This window comes from Oculina patagonica, chromosome 14 (genome assembly GCF_052425735.1).
Source record: "Oculina patagonica isolate OP01 chromosome 14, crgOcupat, whole genome shotgun sequence".
Taxonomy (NCBI): domain Eukaryota; kingdom Metazoa; phylum Cnidaria; class Anthozoa; order Scleractinia; family Oculinidae; genus Oculina; species Oculina patagonica.
In genome coordinates, this window is record NC_135771.1 from 24,315,143 (window position 1) to 24,340,727 (window position 25,585).

The 25,585-nt window shown below is 38.3% G+C and overlaps 2 protein-coding genes across 3 annotated transcripts in view; both read left to right on the top strand.

Annotated features, from left to right (window-relative positions):
* Positions 1–25,585, top strand: part of LOC144639320 (pancreatic lipase-related protein 2-like) — a 97,798-nt gene that overhangs the window by 36,067 nt on the left and 36,146 nt on the right. The window lies entirely within an intron of this gene.
* LOC144639042 (uncharacterized) lies at positions 1,026–18,931 on the top strand. The gene is made up of 4 exons (XM_078498304.1): positions 1,026–1,059; positions 2,128–2,258; positions 10,984–11,103; positions 16,439–18,931. The coding sequence occupies exons 1-4, from the start codon at positions 1,026–1,028 to the stop codon at positions 17,996–17,998; spliced, it is 1,845 nt and encodes a 614-aa protein (XP_078354430.1). The 3' UTR covers positions 17,999–18,931.

Here is a 25,585-nt window from a genome sequence, read left to right on the forward strand (position 1 = left end):
CCAACGACATCGTGTTTGACAAAAGTAGTGAAGGAACGAAGAACGGCCTCTCGAGGGAATTCAAAGCCACGCTGTCGGAGTCACACCCTGTTGTAGATGGAAAGGTGACACTTTGAATATTTAATAAGTTCGTATAATTCCGAGAAACTCGACTTCTTCTGGCCCTCAAACCAACAATATCGCACAGTCTCATGTTAGGTGTAACAGAGGGAATTTGTTGAGCATCTCTTTGACTACTACTACAGTGAACTCCAGCGCTACCGCAGTAGATTTAAATTCCTGCGTGGGTTCGTTGTTGGCTGTTGGTCTTGTGGTCTTAGTAAGTTTTCGTATGAACGAAGACGGATAACCGTTAGAAACAAGTACCGAAGATAAATGTTTCTTTTCTTGAGAGATAACTGATGGTTTTGTTTGGCTCGGTCATATAGACACTTAACAATACCACGCTTCACTGACTGAGGATGGTGTGAGTCATAGGCTAAGTACTGATCAGTGTGTATGGGCTTTCTATATACACTGGTAGTAAGAAGGCCGTTAGAGTCCCTTATAACTGACATGTCGAGAAAGGGAATGCTGTTATCTTTCTCGGTTTCCATGGTAAAACGAATAGTGGGCTGTTGGCTATTAAGATGTTGTAAAAAGCCGTCGACTTGGTCTCGATCTAATATAGTAAAAGTGTCATCTACATATCGCTTCCAGATCTTAGGTTTGTAGATCGCACTTGCTATCGCGCGCTCCTCAAAATCTTCCATGAAGATGTTGGCTATAACCGCGGAGACAGGGCTCCCCATAGCGGCTCCGTCCTTTTGTTCGTAAATTGATCCATTGTATTGGAAATACGTGGATCGTAAAACAAAGTTTAACAGGTCGGCAATTTGTGTAGGTGTTAGGTTTGAGCGGTCAGCAAGACCGGGATCGTTTTCTAGTTTGCGAAGTGCGGCCTTTACGGCGTCTTCGATTGGCACGTTCGTAAATAAAGATTCTACGTCAAATGATACCATGATTTCCTTTTCTTGTATTCGTTCATGGTTGATGGTATTCACGAAATGAGTAGAGTTGGTAACTGCGTACTCTGATTTGCCTAGCTGTCAGTGGGGACAGGATGTCAGCTAAATGAGCCGACAAGTCATAAGCAAAGGTGTTTATACACGATACAATAGGTCTCAATGGTATATTTGATTTGTGTATCTTAGGCTGACCGTAGATCCTAGGCGGCTGTTTGTGCTTGGGTCTGATCTTGTTTGTTCTATTTGATACTAAAAGGATTTCTTAGGGAAATGATTTTCTAGACGCGCCATTTGTAACTGATTTCCACGTCTTGAAGTGACAGTTCTTTTCCATGCATTCTTGAAAACAGTCCAATGTAAACAGGGGTACCAAGTACTTTGCTTAAATCAACTTCAAACTTAGCAGCAGTGGTAGATAAATCGATTTGGCCGGCGAATCTTCATTTCCAAAAACCGCCATTTGAGATTTTTGTCGATCCTTTGTCATGCGTTATGCAGATAATTTATTTCACACTGGAGTAACTTCTGGCACATGAAATCGACAACCACCGTGTCCAGATAGCACCCTGCTTTTTGGTATTGTATTGATTGAGGCCATATATTTTAACAGAAACCCTGATTTTAACTATATTAATATAAGCTCTGAATGAAAAACTTTTGGGCTGAAATTAAGTTTCACTTCAGTAAGCCACCGTTCGAGAGAGTTGCTAAATGGTTGCATTGCAGCGCTTTTAACTTCCGGGTCGAAAGGTCTCCTGTTGCGTTGCTTCGCTTTATTTTATATTTTTTGTTCTTACCTTTGTCCAAGTTCTTGATTAGGCCAAGGCAAAACAGGTGAAAACAAAAGCTAAGATCTTTCGGGGAGGGACGAGCGCCTCGCCATCAGGGGACCCAAATATTAAAAATATCAGTCATTATTCAGTAAATATTTTGTTTTTTACCTGTTTTCTGGTGTCTTTTTGAGTTGATTTGGGAGCTTTAGGGGAAAGACGGTCTATTAGTTTCAAATATTATTTGGTCTGTTCCTTCGTAAATACGACGGTTGTAATAACGACTCAAGTTTCCAAACAACAAATGATAAGTGATAACTTTATAATCACCTTAATTCTTAATTCCCTAGGCTTCAAGATGGGAAATCAGTTACAAATGGCGCGTCAAGAAAATGAGATAACCAGCTTCACCGAGCACTTAGGTTTTGACGAAAATGAGGTAAGCAGCTTTTCCAATATAAATGCACCAGCGGACACCAAGGTAAGCAATTCTATGTTTTTATTTTACTCAGTTGAAGTTCACATGGGGAAAATTAACCTTCGTGTGGAATATTTACATAAAGTTGATAAGATCGACTGTCACGGTCGGTTAAATTAACGAATTTTAAGCAACTTTGATCCTTAAAAGCATCGCACTAAATCATTTCCCCAGGAAATCTTTTTAGTATCTAAAAGAACAATCATTTATCTTTCAAATACCAAATTTTCGGCCATTTAATTCGCTTCGCTCATACTTAAATTATTCGATAAGTTAGACCTATTTTAAATCAAATTAAAAGTTTATCAAATAAATTTAATTATATTTTGTAAATAAAATGACTCAAAGAGCAGAAATTGCTTTCGACGTACTGATTTGATGTCATTCTTCAACATTTAACAGGTATTGTCCTTCCAGAGAGCTTTCTTTTTTGACGCAAAGCTAACAAACTCGGCATAAATTTAGAGCTCCGAAAGCGTCATTTTTGCTGGATTTTAAAATTATCGATTTTCTCGAAAACAAATCGATATGTAGCCAAACAAGGTATATTGTGATTTATTAATCGGGCGTGGCCGATTCATAATTTACCCTTTGGGCGTCCTAGACGATAGTCTCCTGCCGGCCAAAAACGATGGAGATAGCCTGGGCCAATCGGTTTCATTTCAATTTTGACAGTAAATCGTTGTAGGCACACTGGGTCGACTTTTGGGATAATCTGCAATTCGGTTCTCTTCTTTGCTTCGGCGGGAGGACAAAAAAAAAGCTTAAGGGGTAAAGTACTAATAATCACCATTGTGAAACTATAGTTGCTTTGACAAGTTGAAGCTATTCTTGTAAATAAAAGGGGTAACGTCATTCATGTCACGCAATGTTTTTGTGGGAAACTTTGAAACTATACGCTTTGCTGGTTTCTACAAATAGCAGTGTGATCTGGCGGTACATTTTTTTGAGGCGGACTCCACTTAAAAACTATTTTTTATATATTTAGCAAGAAGTGTGTCGATTTTCATTTCCGCACAGTTGGGCGTCAAAGTCGCCTGTCACAAAGAGTAGAATGTTTGCACAACTTGTTTTGAATATATTTTAGATTTGCCTAGTGACGTTAGTAAGGCACTTCTCAAGACGTCAGCAAAACAATGGCAATGTACAGTATTGGTGTGAACTTGAATGGAATTTTTTTTACGAGATCGGTAAAGCTATCGAATGAAAAGATGACTTCAAAATGGAAACTTAATTAAATACCAATTGAATTTTATTTTAATTAAATTTTATCACGGACTGAATGCATGTCATGGCTTTGAAAGTCTTCGATTTCAAAAGGTTGCTTGGTCTCATTTTCGATAAAAAAAATTCATCTGAAACATTTTGCCTGTCGTGTGACGCACGTTAATCTGGTTTTGAATAGTTTGAAATTGTGTTTTTAAGATTTTATTCTTGACTATTATGTAGCTCTTGCGAAGAAAGATTTAATTGATGAAGAACTAATACTGTTATTTTCCGGATATTCCGATCTTTTATTCGAGAAATGAATTATTTTTTGGCTCGTCATTTAAGCGTTTTGAGTTTAGTTTTGGAATCGGGGAAATTTATTTCCCGTTGAGGGATGACCCGACATGGCAGAATATGAGTGGAACTTGAATAGGGCTGGTAGCCGGCCGAAACAACCGGCTACTTGCCAACTTTGGCCGTCTTCTTTCGTCTCTCTTTACCCTAAGCTTTAAAAAAAAATAAAAAACCGGCAAAATACTGCACGACATCCATGTCTAATGTCTGAGTCGAATTGTAAACGCATTGCAAGAGTTTTTAATATGTTCACCTTTAAAATAAAGCAGCGAAACGCAATGCGGTGAAATCTACATCTTTTGATGAGAAATTCCGGAAGTGACAACTGTGTTCAAAACAGGAATTTTTGCACAACTTTAAGTTCCGAAAAAAAGACCACATGTTTTGTAAAAATCACAGACAAACATGATCAGGAAAATAAAACAGGCCAATGGGTTTTATTCAGGAAAATACAACTTTCTAAAGAAAGACTTGTAAACAAGACAGTGGAATCAAATTACATTTCACACGAAATTTGCATACATTTTAACTTGCAAAAAAGAAGTATCTCTGCCGAGACATAATAGCGAAACCTTGCTTTAATAATCATTGTATTCTGATCTGATTGTTATTTTTTATGCATTAACTATTTAAAAGTGGTTCTCAAGGATGAAAACAAAACGTTTTTTCATTCACTGCTTGAAGCATTTATAGACGTGAAAACATTCACTTAATCAAATTACATTCTGCACGAAATATTTTGAATCCTTTCGTCCCGAAACTTTGAGGAAATTAAAATCTTTGTTGGACAGTACTGCATAAAAGCAGTTAATAGAATTGAATAAGAAGATAATAACCATATTGATAAAGGACATTTAAAAACTTTATTTTAGCTCATTTTGACGAAATTCAGGATTTTCAAAGACTGCCAGTAAACGGCTGTATCTTGTCAGTCTCTAACGATTTTGCTGCGGTTTCGAACAAGCTAATTTTTCAACATATGTATGGTAGCGGACAGAAGTCGGTTCCTTCTGAATTTTTCAATACGATATACAAGTTACAGATCAATATACAGACCCTCTGTAAAGTAAAAAACGTTTTAGGAACAAACCATTGTGAACTTATTTTCTATGTTGATCAGTAAAAATCCTTACTACGACATGGGGCTTGTTATCAAGTTCGTTAGTACGTTAATACTGGCAAGGTGTATAACCTCAGAGAATTATTATCAAGTGTGTTTTGTTTTATTAGCGGTTTATACTCTAAGGTCTTGGTATAGGAGATCAAAATTAAGGCAAATTTCTGTTATTCTCTAATTGCTTGGCACAGATTAGTACGCGCACAAACGAAAAACCAAGAAAAAAGGGTACTGAAACGGTCAGGAAATGTATGCAAACATTGAAATGAATGAAAAAGGCCGAAAATAGCATTTTTAAGCATCTAAATTCACCCAAAACGCTGGTGAGGGTGGAGGTAATTGGAGTAGAAAGCTCGATGGGATAGGGTGGAGTAAAAGACTGCAGGAGAGGGGAGGGAGGGGAAGGATGGGAGTAGAAAGGGAGGGACATGTGGGGGTGAAAGGTTAAGGAGAGGGAAAGGGAGGGAGAATTAAAATCTATGCTTGGTTATATCACGCAACTTTTGACTTCTGTTGTTTTCTCACAAGAACAAAACTTAAGGTGGGGTTCTACCTGAATTTGAATGAAATTTTAAGAGATTTAAAGAAGGGATTGAAGAAAAAATGGAAACACCACCAAACAGTTGACCCCCTCGAAAGGGCACTCCAGGTTGTCAGGGGACTGTTTGGTGTCCGTCGACCAAATTTTTAACTTCAAATTCTAATATTTCTTATTTGTCTATAGACTACGAGCAGTCCCTCTTTTTTCGCAGAGTCCGTCGAGTTTGAAGCGAAACGTTTTTCGAAGAGTTCGTTGAGCTTGAGGCGAAAAAAAAATTACGCTTCAAGCTCGACGAACTCTTCGAAAAAAATTTCGCTTCAAACTCGACGGACTCTGCGAAAAAATAGGGACTGCTCGTAGTCTAATGTGTCTAAATTTTACTAATCCTTTAAGAAAATCTATCGCCTCCCCGACATCCCCCAAAATTAACAAAATACTGCAAAACAAAGGTATATGAGATAAGTAAAACTTTTTTGGATTTCTTGAAACGCAGCTGAAATGGTTTTCAGTATTTTCCAGTCCTTATACTTTGGGTCAGTACTACTATTCTTCATCAGTTGCTATTACAGTAATGGTATGAAACAAATACCTAATCATTGGTCAACTAGTTGTGATCATTTTCTTGACAATAGTAGTTACCTGATAAAGAGTATTGCGAAAAAAAGGCTGCAAAAAAAGTGTTAAAAATTTATATTTTCTAGTCGTCTAGCTCAATCGTTTATTTTTACATGTATTGTGCGAAATATATTTATAAATTGAGAACATTAAGTCATTAAGTAATAATGCAATCTTGAAAACATTCCAGATATTATGTTCTACCCGGGTTTTACACACTAATACAGCTCATGCAGACTGTGACTTACGCAAACCTCCCACTGAGTGTTACTAAAGTGACTGTTTTTCCAGTGATTTTTACTGTACCGTACCCCGCCTTTCAAGTCAAAGCAGATAGTTAATTATTAACCGCCCGATTTTAAGCTTCTCAAGCTTCTTGTTTTATATTAAGGCCTACCTATGGTAAGAATATGGGCGAAATCCATTTTACGACTTTTGCCGACAAATGTTTGACCGTAAGTAACATGGCCTTTTAAACGCCATCAACAATTATCCTGCGAAATCTCGCGGAACAAATGATGATGAAAAAAATAATCTCATGTTTGGCTCCTACTGGTTAAATAAAGAAAAACATCGATGCGACTCAGGTTTGGCTCAAAATGTCAAACTTTTGCGTCGCGCGACCAGTTATTATTGTGTCTATCTACACAAATAAATCTCGAGATAGTGAAGAATATCAAATGCAGCGTTTCTATATTAAACTCCTATTCTTGTTTTCTATACTTTACGTATTTTTAAAAAATGTACAACAACTTTTAGTTTGCAAGACATGTTTCGATCGTTCCAACGATCATCTTCAGTTGTGGGATCGTTTACAGTTGAAGTTGAATTTTTTACAAGCAATGGCGTAACATGCGTGATACGCAACATTCGTAATACATTTTAAATTTAACGTACAGCATTTAAATGCGCGAGACATGGAACAATGCGCGCGAGTATAAATACACGGCAAAGAAATTAAACAGTAAAAATAACTAAGTAAATTACAATTATTGCACAAAATGATGCAAAAAAAAAAAAATTAAATTAAATTAAACGACACTTATTTATAAGAAAATAACATAATACTAAAATGAAAGAGTTAAGTCAGCATGTTTGAGCTGCTTATTTAACGTGGGGTTTTCCCAGCGGATGTGGACAGCCTCTTTTAAAAATAGCTGTAGTCTATTGGGTGCGGAATCTACAATAGAAAAGCAGTTCTTTGATGCAAGCCTACGGCATGCCTCAGACTGCTGCAGATGTTGGTAAATGTGTGAGTTCCTGTCCCTACTCAGATGCTCACGAATGCGCGTTGAAAGATGACGGCTAGTTTCGCCGATGTAACAGGCATTAATATACAATCTTCGTTCACTGTCCAAAATCCACGCGCGCGATTGGTTAAAATAGATCACGTGATTTTGCTTTACCTGTCGTCAGCAAACTCCGACAGTGCAGTATTGACAATAATGCACAAAAATCGTGCATTATTGAAAATGTCTTCAGCTTCAAGGCTTGTAGAAGTGGAAGAAAACTATATTTTTCAAATTATCAACGATCCAATACCAAACAAAATCGAAGAGGATAACAACTTGAAGAGCTTTCATGTTCAAAGGTAAAGTGCAGCTCAATAAATACATTTTTGTGTGCGATTGACTTGCTCGTAGTTGCTTGATTGTAAAAGCCATCGACTTGCTTTGAATAAGCTTCTCGCTGACTGTATTTATGAACGACCACAGCTGATGAACGATTTTATGAACCATGTTAAGCTTTATTTCTGTACGGCTTATTTGTGATTTTTATATTAATGATGTAATCCCGTGTAATTATGAACTACCACACTTCTTATTTTAAAACATTAAGCTTATTGTTTGAGGTTCGTTAAGTCGATGATCGCTTGCACAGCAGTGTACTCAGATTGTATATTAAAAGGGTTAGAGTCTGTCCGTTCGTGTTTTGTTGACAAAAACACGCACTTGCTGGCCTCACAATGAACTCGAAATTTTCAATACTGCACTCGGCTACGCCTCGTGCAGTATTGAAAATTTCTCGTTCATTGTGCGGCCATCGCGTGCGTGTATTTGTCAACAAAACACTCACAACAGTCTCTAACCCATAATTACATCCTGCACAAGAAAATTTGTAGACAACGCGCGAACGGAGATCGAGAGGAACAGGATCCTTCACACTGAACATACTACTCACTTTAAAAGACGAAAAAACTAACTTAACTTCAATGTTAGTACAATAACGGTGGACAAGTTTACGCAATCTCTTCTGAGCTTCTGCAGAAAAGGATCCTACATAAGGTAACTTAAAATAATAAGATGAAACGGGTTGTTGAACCCGAGAGCTAGCGCTATCTGATGGGCGGACTTGAGCTCTGCTTACGTATTGGTTGACAACCTTATCTATAATATGAACAGGGAAAAGGTCTTTACGTAGGATACGAGTGAGGTTCTTAATATCATCATGAAAGCCCAACCAGGAATTGTTGATTTTGTAGACCCTGTCAACCAGTGTTCTTACAAGACCCATTTTGTAAGAGAATGCAGTAAAACTAAAATAGTTCGTAAGGAGCCCTGTGAACGTTTTCTTACGGAAAACTGAAGTCTGGAGATAAAGAGGATTGTTATGAACTAAGACATCTAGGAATGCTAACTTATGATCTACCTCTTTCTCCATGGTAAAACGTATGTTCGGGTGTTGAGAATTGATGAAGTTGTAAAATGACACAGCGTCTTGCTCTGTCTCAAACACACAAAAAGTGTCATCGACATATCGTCGGTAGTACAAAATCCTTGAACCCTTGTAGTTCTCTAACCATGCATTCTCATTATGCCCCATGAAAAGGTTAGCCAATACAGGGGCATACGTATACGTATACTCGGAAAATCAACCTCGTTCCCAGGGCTTTTCCCTTGGTAAATTTCCCGCCCGTTCCAATTTACCAAGGGAAAAGCCCTGGGAACGAGGTTGTCGGAAAATTAAAGATCTTCATCTGTCGTGGTTCAGAACAAACCAGAAGTATTAAAGATTTAAGTATCAAGCAGCGAGCGAATGGAACAAGGTCGAAGAAAAAACATTTTAGCCCAGCATAATACACTCCCTATCGCTTTCTTAAAGGAGAAGTTCACTCCAGTATGTCCATTTATTTTCTTTACGCCAAAAAAAAGTTTACACAAAGATATGTTATTTAGTATTACCAAAATTTCAGCCTCCAACGTGCGCTATAACCCTACGAAATCTTTCCCAAAACTCGACAACTGAACGCCGCCATCTTGAAGCTGGTAATGTACGCGTGACGTCAAAGAGCTCAGCCTGAAGTTTGGCGGGAAAATTTTAATAGTAGAAACTCCTTGTTTTTTTGTATTTCTTGGAGCTCTGTTTGAGCAAAATGGAGCTGCACAAACAGGCATTTTGACAAACAAAAGCAACTACGAAGAAACAAGGAGTTTCGAGTATTTAAATTTTATTTGCGTAGAAAAAATAAATGGCCATTCTGGAGTGAACTTCTTCTTTAAACTAAACTTAAAGACACCTTTTGAATTTTTAATCTACATTAAAAAGGGAAATTCCCCTTCTATCACGTGATAATCATTTCTACGAGTTAAGTGGACATGTGTACAAATTTCACACAAAAATGAAAATTCTTGGCAAGTGTCGAAAAAATGGATTTTGTTCATATTCTTACCACTGGTAGGCCTTAATATGAAACAAATCACTGTATACTTTGTTTGGCGAAATACCGATTTGTTTTTGAGAAAATCGATAAAACTTGAAAAAATTTACGCCGAGTTTGCTGTCTTAGCGTCAAAAAATACCTATAAAAATACCTATAAAATATCGAAGAATGGCATCAAATCAATAGGTCGAAAGCAATTTCTGCTCTTGAAGTCCTTTTATTTACAAAATATAATTAAATTTACTTGACACACTTTTGATTTGATTCGAAATATAATAGGTCAAAGTATGAGCGAAGGGAAATAATTGAAAATTTGGTATTAGAAAGATAAATGTTTGTTCTACTTGATACTAAAAGGATTTCTTGGGGAAATGATTTTCTTGACGCGCCATTTGTAACTGATTTCCACGTCTTGAAGTGACAGTTCTTTTCCATGCATTCTTGAAAACAGTCCAGTCTTAACTTAACAATGTAAACAGGGGTACGAAGTACTTTGCTTAAATCAACTTCAAACTTAGCAGCAGTGTAGATAAATCGATTTGGCCGGCGAATCTTCATTTCGAAAAAAGCCATTTGAGATTTGTCGATCCTTTGTCATGCGGTATGCAGATAATTTATTTCACACTGGAGTAACTTCTGGCACATGAAATCGACAACCACCGTGTCCAGATAGCACCCTGCTTTTTGGTATTGTATTGATTGAGGCCATATATTTTAACAGAAACCCTGATTTTAACTATATTAATATAAGCTCTGAATGAAAAACTTTTGGGCTGAAATTAAGTTTCACTTCAGTAAGCCACCGTTCGAGAGAGTTGCTAAATGGTTGCATTGCAGCGCTTTTAACTTCCGGGTCGAAAGGTCTCCTGTTGCGTTGCTTCGCTTTATTTTATATTTTTTGTTCTTACCTTTGTCCAAGTTCTTGATTAGGCCAAGGCAAAACAGGTGAAAACAAAAGCTAAGATCTTTCGGGGAGGGACGAGCGCCTCGCCATCAGGGGATCCAAATATTAAAAATATCATAGTCATTATTCAGTAAATGTTTTGTTTTTTACCTGTTTTCTGGTGTCTTTTTGAGTTGATTTGGAAGCTATTAGAGGAAAGACGATCTAAGTTTCAAATATTATTTGGTTTGTCCCTTCGTAAATACGACGGTTGTAATACGACTCAAGTTTCCAAACAACAAATGATAAGTGATAACTTTATAATCACCTTAATTCTTAATTCCCTAGGCTCAGTTACAAATGGCGCGTGATCAAGAAAATGAGATAACCAGCTTCCCCGATTTCTTAGGTTTTGACGAAAATGAGGTAACCAGCTTTTCCAATATAAATGCACCAGCGGACACCAAGGTAAGCAATTCTATGTTTTATTTTACTCAGTTGAAGTTCACATGGGGAAAATTAACCTTCGTGTGGAATGTTTACATAAAGTTGATAAGATCGGTCGGTCAAATTAACGAATTTTAAGCAACTTTGATCCTTTAAAAAAGCATCACACTAAATCATTTCCTCAGGAAATCTTTTTAGTATCTAAAAGAACAATCATTTATCTTTCAAATACCAAATTTTCGGCCATTTAATTCGCTTCGCTCATACTTAAATTATTCGATAAGTTAGACCTATTTTAAATCAAATTAAAAGTTTATCAAATAAATTTAATTATATTTTGTAAATGAAATGACTCAAAGAGTAGAAATTGCTTTCTTTTTCATGTCATTCTTCAACATTTAACAGGTATTGTCCTTCCAGAGAGCTTTCTTTTTTGACGCGAAGCTAACAAACTCGGCATAAATTTAGAGCTCCGAAAGCGTCATTTTTGCTGGATTTTAAAATTATCGATTTTCTCGAAAACAAATCGATATGTAGCCAAACAAGGTATATTGTGATTTATTTTATATTAAGGCCTACCTATGGTAAGAATATGGGCGAAATCCATTTTACGACTTTTGCCGGAAAGTGTTTGACCGTAAGTAACATGGCCTTGTAAACGCCATCAACAATTATCCTGCGAAATCTCGCGGAACATCGCCTGATACTTAGCCGACGAGGCCGTAGGCCGAGTTGGCTAAATTCAGACGATAATGCGCTAGATTAAGCAGGATAATACACCTTATTCCAAAATGGCGGAAAATACATTAATCTTTTGCCTATATGTTAATTAGCCCTTATGCACCTATCAATGTTAAGCCCGAGGGGGGGAGGGGGGGGGGGAGGGCTAACCACGGGAATCTGATCGTGAGGTAGGTCCCCAGGGTAGGGATTTTGATCGTACGTGATGGCCCCAGGGTAGGGATTTTCGGGTCGTATATGAAGGTTTGAAGGACATTTGACCACATTTCATGGGGATTTTGACCAATTATTTTGTCCCGGGGTGGGGAATTTGACATTTTTTTATAGAAAATGTCAAAATCCCCACCCCTTGCTCGACCCCCCCCCCCCCCTCGGGCTTAACATTGATAGGTGCATTATTGCCTCGTTTTAAGCCAATGATTCTTTTGAATTCTGCAGATACGATCGAAAATAATTGATCTGTTGGCCTCGGTACCGAGGCAGTTTCTTTGGTGCAATTCAACTTCTTCTTAAAAGAGTACACCACATTGAATTTGATTCTCTATATGAAAATGAAACGCTTGCATGGGAGATTCTCAATACAAGTGCTGGAAGAAGATCACGGCGCTTTGATTCTATCATGTAGCATGACAAACGACGCAACAATTTCTAGGAATTTTAAGGCAACTATCAAGGAATCACAACATCGATTCAGTCTTTGAGAAAACGAATTTTTTAGTATTTCATTAACAAGCTCACAACACGCAAGAGCAGGTATAGCGGAACTTCGTCAAATTTACATAAAGCCTGCTTTGCGGAACTTAACCGAAAATTCTTAAACTTTGTCACTGTAAAAGTAATGATAAGTTGGTTTCATATTTGATTCTTCCTTATGATAAGGAAACATAAAAACTTCTCAGCTAGCGTGTGTAACAAGGTGGTTTGGCTCAAAATGTCAAACTTTTGTGTCAAGTGACCCATTATTATTGTGTCTATCTTCACAAAAAAATTTAGAGATGGTTAATGATAATTATCAAATGCAGCTTTCCCGTAATCTTTTACTTGTTTTCTATATAAATCTGTTCCTGAAATGGTTGAATAATATAAGATTTTTAAGTTATTGAATATAAAAGTTATTAAGCATCAGGTTAAATGGCATTTTATCAAAAAAAGATATTCCATTCTAGACTTGGGCAGTATTAAGCAAATAACAACTAATGTTTAACTGCCATTGAAACTCAACCATTCTTGGCCCATTTTAAGGTGTCTCAAAACCGTCTTTTGAGCATTTTTAATATTAATAGCTATGTTCCGATGTTATCCTTTTGTCCTAAATCAGTTTGGTATGATGTATTTCCATGGTAACGATAAACACAAAACGGACAGCAATATTCATTATTTTTTTTAGTTCTATTTTATGAATATTGCATTTTATTTTGACTATTAAACACATTTGTTTTCAAAACTATGACGCCACGTATACTTGGAAAATTAAAGATCTACATCTGTCGTTGCTAAGAACAAACTAGAAGTAGTAAAGATTCAAGTATCAAGCAGCCGACTAATGGAACAATATCGAAGAAAAACATTTAGGCCTGGCATATTAAACTTCCCTATCGCTTTCCTAAACTCAACTTTAGATAAGACTTTTAAATTTCAATCAACATTATAAAAGGGAAATTCCCCTTCTATCACGTGGCAATCATTTTCAAGAAACGAGTTAACCGCCATTATCCACAATTCAAGTTGCAGTACTGATCCAGCAGATATTATTGAACAACTCAAAGGTTAGAAAAGGATTTTTAGCAACTGGGAATTTATTTAGGGGTGTGTGAGAGTGTTTAAAATAGACGTTTCTAAACGAAGTTTCTTTGGTTTACTTTTACATTTTCAAAGCGTACACCACGTGAATTCGAGTCCTCATACTAAGATGAAGCGCATGCGAGGATTTCAATGCTAGTGCTGAAAAATCATCTCGGTGGTCTGGGTCTTAATGCTGTATGACAAATGACACAACAATTTTCTGAAGTGAGAAGGAAGCTAACAAAGAATGACAAGATAAATTCCTTTGGGAAAACGAAATCTCAGTTTTAAAAAAACAAGCTCACAACACTCAATTCAAAAGCAGTTTTGCCAAAAACTTCGTCTAATTTGCATAAAATCTGCTTTGCAGAACTTACCAAAACATTTTTATTAATCAGTTGAACTGTAAAAAACGATCGCGCGATGACCTGATGATCTTATGTTTCGCAATTCCTTAGATAAGGAAACAATTTTATTAGAAACGCCAAATCATGTATTGAACTTTTCGTTCGACCCCGTAAATGTTTTCGTGGTGATTTTCTCAGTCTCGCGAAACCGAGAACAAGATTTTTTTTAAAAAAATCACTCCCGTCATAATTTTCGGGAACTTGTAAATTTTAAGGGCTTTTTTCAAAAATCTTCAAAACAGTTAAATAGATTTCTTTTAAACTATCATCACCATGCAAAATAAATTCCACTGCATTTTAATTAATATTGATACACTAAAACGTTTTCAATTTTAACTATGACAGAGGCGTTTGAACCGACCTTAAAGTGTATATGACAGATTTTTTTTTATTTGCCTGATCAAATCTACGTGGTATGCTGATGCGAACATCGGAAAAAGAAATTCGAAATCTCGTTTTTTTCACCGCGTTTTCGACCTAAAACACGCAATATTTTCACTTCCGGTTGGGTCCAAAACCGCGCACAGTGGGGAGCTGGATCTATTCTGCTTTTGACTTATGGCCGGTCTAGACCCAGCTCCCCACTGGGCGCCGTAACGTCAAACAAGTGATACACTCAAGAACCAAAGAAAAACTGAATAGGGAATTTCAAAGGAAGATTGCGGCTTGGTTGCCGGAAAACCGAAAAAAAAGCTAAAGGCTTGGAAGTTTATAAATGATCTGAAGTCTAGAGGGATACTAGTGTAATAATAGTTTTTTAGAAAAGCCGATGGAAACAGCGTGTGAAAATAAAGCTATCATATATCATATCAGCAAATATACAGGTAAGTAACATGAATCTTGACGTATTAGGCTCAAAACGAATTTAGAAGTAGCGCACGTGTTGTTGTGATTTTAGCGATTTTAAATCTATGCCGTCGCAGCTTTAAAATTCCATGTTCGGTTTGTTTGGTTATTGAGTGTATCACTGAGCGCATTCTTGTTTGACGTCACGGCGCACAGTGGGAGCTGGGTCTAGACCAGCCATGACGTCAAAAGCAGAATAGACCCAGCTCCCCAATGTGCGCGGTTTTGGACCCAACCGGAAGTGAAATTTCACGATTTTAGACCGCGAAAACGCGGTGAAAAAAAGAGATTTCGAATTTCTTTTTTCGATGTTCCCATCAGCATTCCACATACATTCGATCAGGCAAATAAAAAAAACTGTGTCATATACACTTTAAAGTATATTCAAATCAATGCCACGGCACTTCATTTCGTTGTTAAATGTCTGTTTCAGTATAAACATTCATTTAAAACACATTTGGCGAAACAACTTTCTCTTCCGCAAAAGCTTTTTCAGTGAGGGAGGGCGGGAAAGGCGAAAACATGAAAACTGAAGAAAAAAAGAAAAAGAAAAAAAGAAGAGCGCGGAGCTCGGAGTACCCGCTGCGCGCTTCCATTTCTTCTTTGCCCAAGCTCCATGTGATTATTTTTACCTCTTCCACAGCCCGTTTGAAAAAACAACAGAGAAAGAGGCCTCTACAGAGGAGGGAGTTACTTCGTCATGTTTGTTGTTTGATCGGCTGTGAAATCAACAAACCTGCCAAGTATAAAATTAAAAGACGTCATTCCTTAGAACAACATTGTGCTTCCAAATAGAACACGCTTTTCACTTTGTGGGGACCTCACAAAGAAATGAGCCATAAAATGCGTATCACCTCACTACATTCGTCTTCACAGACAATTATTAGGCTGTTTGCTGTCTAAACAAAGCATGTCTTCAACTTGAACTTTCATTTTAATATAATATCAGCCTAAATGTACAGGCTAAGCCGCATTTAGCCTTTAAGGGCTAGTCGAGGCGCATAGTCAATAATAATATGTATCTCATGAAAAAACAAACGTCTGCCAACGAGCAAAGAACCGTCTGTGAAACACCTATTCCAACACTTTCAGACGACGTGATACATTATTCGTTAAATTATTTAACGATATTGTAAGCAAGAACACAAGCTGGCTATCCTACTACCGCCTATGGCCAGTTCTCAGGCTCAACGTTTGAAAATAAGAGACGTTTTGACATTCCAGTTTGTCGCACCGATCGTTTAATGAAATCGTTTATTCATAGCCACGCGATGTAAATATTTTTTTGTAACACAATTGTAATTAATTTTAAAAAATTAAACCATTTTTATTGTAAGTTTTACAGATTGTACGTAATTAAGTCTTACGACTGCAATGAATGATATTTTTAATAATCAAGTTTTATTTATCTAAGAACACCTTCACTGCTGCCCTGTGAAAAAAACCTTTAGCTCTAGGGTATGGGGCTTGGCATTATTTGGTTCAGCTACTACGTCTGGCTTTACTTCCAAGCTACATACGTATACAGTGTACCTCTTCTATTCACCACTGATCATTTATTGTGTTTTCGATATTTTCAGGCTTTGCCATCTATAAGTCTTGCAAAAATGGCAGAGGAGTCGTGGTCTCTATATTTGGCGAAGGTTGGAGCAAAGGTTGGAGCAAAGGTTATAATAAATATGTACGCACCCGGATGGGAGGCATTCATAGAGATTCTTCATGCCCTGAAATGTTTCGAAGATGGTGATATAACTGGTGGTGTTATTAACATAATCTCGGGCGTCGGAGACCTTGAATCGCTCGAGCTTATGAGTATCATTAAGGATGCAATGAAAAAAAGTGCAGAAGCCGCTGTCGTCGAAACTGTAAAACAAATGGCAAAGTCGGCCCCGAAAGAAGTAGCCAAAAAACTACATAAGCAAGCAGCAAAGGAAATTGCAAAGGGCGTGCTAACTGAGGCTACTGAAGAAGCGTGGCGTGAAGGGACCAAGATGACTTTTAAGAAGGCGGGACAAGATACTATCTTAGCAGCCATTTCTAGCGGCGGGCGTCAAGTCGGAACTTTTTTCGAGGATCTCACGGAAAAACTCGCTTTTGCAACGATGGCGAAGGGTACAAAAATGGGTGCGTTTGAATTAACCAAAAACGCTGCTAAAGAAGGCGCTAGGAAAGAGTTCGAGAAACATTCATACATGTTAATTAGAAAAGACATTTTCATTTCAGTTGCAAAGGGAACTATAAACTGCCTATCAGATAAATTCGAATGCCGAGAAGGTACGAAAGCCGAGGAGGGACTTCCGAATTCCGACATTCAACTTCCGACTTCCGACTTCCGACTTCGAACAGACTTCCGAACTCTGACTTCAGACTTTGGACTTCAAAAGTCAGACTTCGGACCACGGACTTCGGACTTGGGATTTCGGACCTCAGACTTCGGAACTCCGACTTCAGACTTAGGACTCCGGACCTCAGACTTTCGACCCCCGACTTCAGAATTCCGACTTCGGACCTCAAACTCTCGACCTCCGACTTCGGGCTTCCGACCTCTGACTTCAGACTTAGGATTCCGGACCTCAGACTTCCAACCCCCGACTTCAGAATTCCGACTTCGGACCTCAAACTCTCGACCTCCGACTTCGGGCTTCCGACCCCTGACTTCAGACTTAGGACTCCGGACCTCAGACTTCCGACCCCCGACTTCAGAATTCCGACTTCAGACCTCAAACTCTCGACCTCCGACTTCGGGCTTCCGACCTCCGACTTCAGACTTAGGACTGCGGACCTCAGACTTCCGACCCCCGACTTCAGAATTCCGACTTCGGACCTCAGACTCTCGACCTCCGACTTCGGGCTTCCGACCTCTGACTTCAGATTTTCGACCTCTGACTTCGGACCTTGGACTTCCGACCTCAGACTTCAGACCTCCGACTTTGGATTTGAGACTTCGGACCTCAGACTTCCAACTTGGTTCTTCGGGTTTCGGTTTGACTTCCGACTTCCGAATTGGTTCTTCGGGGTTCGGACTGCCGACTTCCGACTTCCGATTGGGAATTCCGAATTCCGGATTCGGACTTCCGAATTCGGACTTCCGTTTTCCGACTTCTGACTTCGGACTTCCGAGTTTCGGCTTCCGACTTTAGACTTCGGGCTTCGGACTTCGGACTTTGGTCTTTGGTCTTCGGACTTCGAACTTCGGACTTAATAACAAACTAACGGTTCACGGACCGTTGAAGGTGTCCTGTTCATAGTTTCATTCTTTTTATTTTTTTTTCGCTGTTTTAGCTGCTTAATCCTGCTGAGTTTGATCTTATTTCGCTCTACTCACCTATAGTGGAACTTAATAGGAGCGCCTAGATATTTCTTTTGAGCGTTTTTTGTGATTAAGGTAATACCTTTTAATTCTTTGGCGTGATATTCGCCCTTGCGTTGTAACGCAGTCTTCGGACAGTTCAGTTATGCTCCTTTATCAGAATGTGCCTGGAGTTTTGAGATGGATTCTTCGGATTTTCGGATCCTCTCCTTGACGTTCTCGGCAGTTCCTGGTTGTGCTCTAATTTAAAGTCCTAAAAAAATGGTTTAAACTGAAAAGTCAGATTGGCTACTAGTGCAATAAACTTACTGAAACGCAACTCGAATATTGCTGGAAACACAGAAACCTCAGAAATCGGTGCCAACTGATATTGATAGGTTCCGCACTCACACTCGAACAGCGGCAATCGAGCCTGGGAGAGTCAGAAGTTGGAAGTCGGAAGACCCTCCTCGGCTCTTCCAGATATATTTGAAAGAAAAGTAGAATAAAAATTCTTAGCGTAGATAACAAAAATAGCCGAAAACGAGAGTAAAGTTTTAGACCAAGCGAAGATGCGCACAACCTGTGTAGGCTGTTATATTTTAACCACCGCACTGACTCACTTTTACTGTTCATTTATACAAATTGTAATAAGTAACGCAACAACTAGTTAATAGAGCGGTTTTGTTCACTTGAGTGTCAAAAGTAATTTGCATTTGCTTCGCTTTTGCATGACTACACTTTGTGATTGGTTTAAAAAACGCGCGCAACTTTCTCAACCAATCATGATCAGAAATGAAGCCAAATCCAATCGTGATTGGCTAACCCACAGTTTCTTGTGCTATGCGCCAGCTACATGTATCTGCCGAGTTTTGATTGGTTCACTGGATTGTCTATGTCTTTTCTGATTGGTTGGACTGATCATTTTGGTTTTGGCTTTAAGCCTCAATCGAAAATTGACCCGCGATCGACAAACTGTATTTGTCGCTCGTTGTAAATAATTTGTTAACGAGAAAATAGTTCCGATTAGTTTTTTTTTACTCCAAAGCAGGTCAGAATAATACGCATGCGGTTAGTTTTGACTGATTATGATAACAAAATTCTTAGTTGCTGTTGGAGTTGTTATACATTGAGCTCACTAACTAGGCTAGAATTGTAGTTAAATCCGGTACATCACACTTCGAAAGTGAGCAAAATTCCTAGTTTGGTTTAATTATATTCAATGGTAATCTTTTAGAATTCTTTAAAAAGGTAACAGATGGTTGAAAACTTAAACCAATTTAGAAAAAAAAAATCAATTCCATAATCGTAAACAAAGTAAGACTAAGATCAACTAAAAGTAAGCGTGTCTCTTCGCTAAAAACAGTCTATGCTAGTATAATACATCACGCAATATAATGTTTTTATCGCCGTAACTTCACGAATTGTGCGTGACAGATTTATGTATAGGGTTGATCAGGCACTCTGAATTGAAAAACAAAGAATGACTGTAACTAGAGAAAGAGTTGGAACCACAACAATTTAGAGTTTGTAATTGTTTTGTATTTCCCTGTGCATAAGACATTGTTGTAATATCACGCTTTGACGCCACGAACTGCGCGTGGCAGATTTATGTATTGGGTAGATCACATACTCTGAATTGTAAAATAAAGAATGACTGTAAAAAGCGAAAGACTTCACCAATTTAAAGTTTGTAACCGCACATTTTTTGTATTTCCCTATGTATAAGACATTGCTGTAAGAGGTTAAGCCTCAGAACAGAACGGAATTGAAAGTGTAAAGAAGTGAATGAAGGAATAAACGAATTTATAAATCGAAAGATACAGTCCTTAGTTCAGGATTAAGCACCAGCACCTAGAGTTTTCCTCGACAGTGTCAGTAGAAATCAAAGAAACCGTTACCATGGTCACAAAATCGATTTTGCTCATACTTTGTCAGTTTATAGAGCTAGACTGAAGATAGTAAAAACCTTTGGAAAGATAAATATTTAAACTGTATTCTACTAAGTATTTAATACAGCAATTTATACCATGCCATAGAAAATACAGCCAATCAGAATACAGGAAAGCCGTTGTATAGTCGACGGTATTCAACCTAACCTTCCCATCATGCGCTGCGAATTGTATTCTCGACGAAATTTAGTAAGCGTATTTTCTATGGCATGGTATAAAATAGTTACACAACACTTTCTTGTGGTATACTATGGAATATCCCACTTGTCACTTGTATTTTCTTGGTATACACACTCGCCTAAAGGCTCGTGTGTATACCGAGAAAATACAAGTGACTCGTGGGATATTCCATAGTATACCACTCGAAAGCGTTGCATAACTAGTATATATTCCCTGTAGTGTAGTTATCAGTGCTGATTGATCGCTAGTGCCTCTATCAAATTAAGAACCTATTTAAGAACCTAAGTAGCCTAATTAAATACCATTTCTATAAGAACCTATTTAGGCTAAGTTGGGAAAAAGCTAAGTTCTTAAACGCGGGTTTTTACTGTAACCGAAGTTAGAAGAAACTCGTAAAACCGGACCTTGCCTCAACGTAAAATATACTGAAACCTTCCGTTCGACTTCCAGTTTGACTTCCTATCTCTTGGTGATCAGCGGTGTGTCGAACAACCACTCCAGACAGCTGCTACGTCGACATTATTGCACGTTTTAGAGAATAACACCCCTCTGTAACAGACCCAGTGGAACCCGACCCAGTGGATTATTTTCCCCTACCCAGTGAAAATTTAGTCTCCCCGGTACCCAGCGAATATTTTGAATTTACCCGCCCATTTTTGTGCTTCCCCAGTGACTGTGCGTTGTGACTTATGTCGAATAAACTTATTTTAGAAACGAGCCCAAATAAGCCGACCCAGTGGAAAATTGGCAAACCCAGTGACTTTTTTCAGATTCCACTGGGTCTTTTACAGAGGGTTGTAGAATACGTACAGCTGAGGTGTTTACATAACTTATGACGTGCCGTGCACTAAATTTAAACACCACTGCTTACGAATACTCAACTCACATGAGAGGCGATGTGGCCTAGTGGTTAGCGCGCTTGAGTCAGCATCGAGTGGTCCGGGTTTGTGCACTGGCCAGGGTCACTGTGTTGTGGTCTTGAGGAAGACATCTACACTTTACAGTGCCTCTCCCACCCAGGTGTATAAATCAGTAACAGCAAGAGAGGTACCGGCGATGGTGTAGCATCCCATCCAGCAGAGAGGAGAAGAAATACTCCTAGCTAGTCGCTTCATGCTACAGATAAGCACCGGTCCCTCTAGGTCACTAAACCCGATGCAGAGTTTTACACGATTTTTCGAACCCTCAGTTTCTCAAAACTCTTTTTTTCTCGACTGACCAATTTTCGTTTCCTTTTAATAGTATTTTTCTTTAATTTTACCCCCGATTTCTCGAAGCACAAATATTCTTTTCGTTGTCTCATGAGGTTCAAGAAATAGGCATTCATTTGTATTTTCTACTTCTGCAATGTCGTATACGCCAAATACCACAGTTTAAAAATGGGACTAAAAAAAAAAAACATTTGAATACCTGAACAGATAACTTTGACTTTTTCGCCTACGCATACAATTGAAGTTTAAACAACCGAGCAAAGTGACTCATGCAAATAAATAAAGTGATGCTGAGTGGGGTACGGTGCTGATCACACCAAACGCAGTGGAACATTCTATTTGAAAACAAACAAGAAAGCTCCATTTTGCGGTAAGTATGCTTCTTTCTCTTCTATTCCGTCTTTTTCTGTGTTTGTTGTTTTTGTCGCTTGCTTTTCTCGTTCACCCATGTTAATTTTGTTCGTCCTGTTCAACTTGTTTTTTTCTTGTTGAACTTGTTCGTCTTGTCCATCTTGTTCTTTATTTCCCTTTTTTCCTTCGTTGTTCCTCTATCTTCTCCTTATTGTTGTCATTCTCTATGTTATTAAAAGCGTGATTATAAATAAGAGCCCTGCATCTCATTTCGGCCCAGTTCGCGTTAGAATCCGGGCTGTTGTGGTCAAGACCTGCTGTTTATTCCTTTCGCGCTTGCCTCTCTATATTACCGTTCTTTTTCTTTTCCCTCCCTCTCTTGCCCTTTCCATTTCCGCTTCCAACTCACTTAAGCGCGGTCGCATATCTTCATCTCTTATTCGCAAGCGCGAAAGGGACTGTCGCGAATAGTATGCTATTCTTCAGTTCTGTTCTTCCAACTTGTTGTTCTCTTTGTACTCGTTGTTTTTCTTGCTCTTATTATTCTTCTTCTTGTTGGTCGTGTTGTCTTGTTCATCTCGTTCTTTTTACTCTGTTCTTTGTTCATCGTGTTTTTCTTATGAATCTAGTTTCTCTCGTTTCTCACCTCATCCTTTTTCCTCCTCTAAAGTTCTGGTGTGCGTTTGAGGGAAAGCGCACAAAAGGTTTCAAATTTGTTCATTTTAACTTACGTGGTTTCTATCTATACTTACAGGATATTAAACAAGGTCCTCACGAAGCGGACACCAGACAAGTAGATGAAGTAAACAATGAAATGTTACGCCCTCGAGCAGAGATATCCTGATAAATAAACCGGTATTCATGACATTTTGTAGTTTGACCTTACTGCCTCCGGTTAAGCGCTGGTACTTTTCAGGTCCTTTGATTTTAAATATACTTTAACCGTCGGACATACAAGTAGTTAGATGGGTGTGTTTAGCCACAAAATGTAACAACTAACCGAAAATGAAGCATCAACGCGAAATGTAACAACTATTAACGTAAAATGTAGCAAATTTCTAATGCAGAATGTAACAACTTTTTAACGCAAAATGTAACAAGTCTGGTTTTGAAATATAAATAAGGAAACTTGAACAAACTATTCCTCTTGTCCAGCCGTGCCTGTCAAATTATGCCACCCAAGTAACTAGTCCGACAGGACGAGATAAAGAAATTGTCATTATTCAATTGAAAGGTTATAGTCATGGCTTCATAGTATATCATCTACTAAAAATTAGTTCGTTCGATATTGTGACACGTTCATCGCCTTCTTTACGTGCAAACCGCTAAACACAGCCATCAATGCGTCGTTTAAATCAACTAAATTAGGTAGATTTAATTCAATGCGAGTTCAGTAGAATACTCGAATATTACTAATATTTAATATCATATAGTAATGAAGATCAATGAGTTGTTCAATAATGACACGAGCATGGGACAAAGAAAAAAAATCTGAGTCCCCGACGGGAATCGAACCCATGGCCTTTAAGCAATCGCCTTGGGCAACAATTTTCTTCGATACCAGAGTTGTTTTTATGTTGCATTGTTACATTTCGAGTTTAAAAAGTTGTTACATTTCGCCTTAGAAAGTTGTTGGATTGCTCTTGGAGGAACATTAGCTCTTTTGCGTCGAATCGCTTGGCATGCGAGAGGTTCCAAGACATTAACTGTTTCAGCACTCTTCAAGGATCTTTAATGCACTTCTTCTTCATCTACTGCACAACTAACTATAGCGAACTAGTAGCCCTTCTAATATAGGTAAAATGTAGACATGTTTGGGTTTGCTGAGCGTGGGAACTTTTACTGCACATCCCACAGCATAATTCAATCCACGAAAACACACTTGTTAGATGATCAACAAAAGTAGAGAATAACCAATTAGATTTTAATGGTAAAACTACAGAGTTGGACTAAGAACTCAAACAAGGACCCCATGTTCGTGGGACACACGGACAGTTTTGATTCCCAAACATGCCTACTCTGAGAAATGGAACTAAGACAACCCAAAAGACTCTTACGTCAACTAGACTCAAAAAGCAAGGAACTGCAAATTTGGGCTAAACCTTGAGCAACCTTGGACTTTAAACCTAAGAGTAACCCTGGACAACCTTGGTAACTAAAACACTTCACAACAAAGTTGTAACATTTTGCGTCAATAGTTGGTATATTTCGCGTTGATGTTACATTTTGCGTTGATTTTTACATTTTGCGGCGTAACAGGGTGCCACCTTCACTCGAGAATTTTTTCGCAATTTTAATTTAAAAATCAATAGATTACCCCTGCCCCTAAAGGCATGAAGCCAGTGACCACACGAGCAGACTCTTGTTTTAAGTTATTGAGAACCGAGGTGGCATTCTCTATAAGCCCGGTGGTTTCTTGGAGGTTTACTATAAATGATGATGATGAAAATGAAATGAAAATGAGCCTGAGTTTCTTTCGAAAAGGCATGGGAGGACTTATTAAGTTGATAAGTCGCATCGTGTGCATATGTTGTGATTCAAACACTCACGTTTGTTAGGTATTTTCCTTTCTTTTCGTCCTTACTATTTCTAATGCAACAAATTCAATTCAAAATGCTATTGGAAGGACATTTCTTCAAGGCGTAATCATAAGATCACGTCAGATTTGGGTCGGATGGTCTTTTGACTCGGGCCTATCAAACATTTGTACAGTAGAATCCTGATTTCTCGAACATTCAGGGAAAACGAAAATTGCTTCGAGAAATCAGAGATAAAATTAGAGAAGTACTATCCATTGGAAATGAAAATTGCTTCGAGAAATGGGGAGTTTCGAGAAACCGAGGGTTCGAAAAATGGGATTCTACTGTACTTTGCCACTGTATATTAAAATATTCATTTAGTGTGTGGGTAGATTTCTGTCAAATCTTCTTCATCGCAAAATAACAAATCTACACATGCTATAAAAATGTCATCATAAGATTAACTTGGCGGTTTTATTTACTCTTATTTAAAGCGCTTTACATAAATTAGTGAAAACTTGACAAATTGTGGAAATTGACAGTCTGATCCCGATTTTCGAATCCTTGGTTTCTGGAAACTCCTTATTTTAACCTCCGATTTCTTAAACCTCCAGATTTCCCCGGGGGGGGGGGTACTCCCTATAATGACCTATACGGGGAGGCTCCGCCCGAAAAGGGTACCTTTTCATGTTTCAGGTATATGAAAGGGTAGGAATTTCACAAGTTTAGGTATATGAAAGGGTAAGAATATCGCCAATTTAGGTATTTTAAAGAAGCTTCAATTAAAATATTTCGAACATACACACATTATGGCTGTATCATTTTACTTTAGTAAACGCTACATAAACATGACAACAAGACTTCCTGTTTTTGGTAAATGCCAGGTCCTTTAAGTATATGAAAGGGGTGCCTTGTTTCAGTAATAGGTACATGAAAGATGAAAGGGGTGCCTTTTCCGTCAAAATGGTATATAAAAGGGTAAGGGGTTGGACCTCGGGGCGGAGCCTCCCCGTACAAAACGTTTTTGAGTAGCCCCCCCCCCCCCCCGGGCAGATTTCACCCTGGAGGCACGAGAAATTGGGGTTCTACGGTCTGCGTTTGTCGTATTCGGGACTGAAATAGGGACTGAAAAAAAAAACATTAAAATAACAGATCATTTTGACTTTTCGCCTACGCATACAGTTGTAGTTTAAACAACCGAGCAATGTGACTGATGGTGCATTGT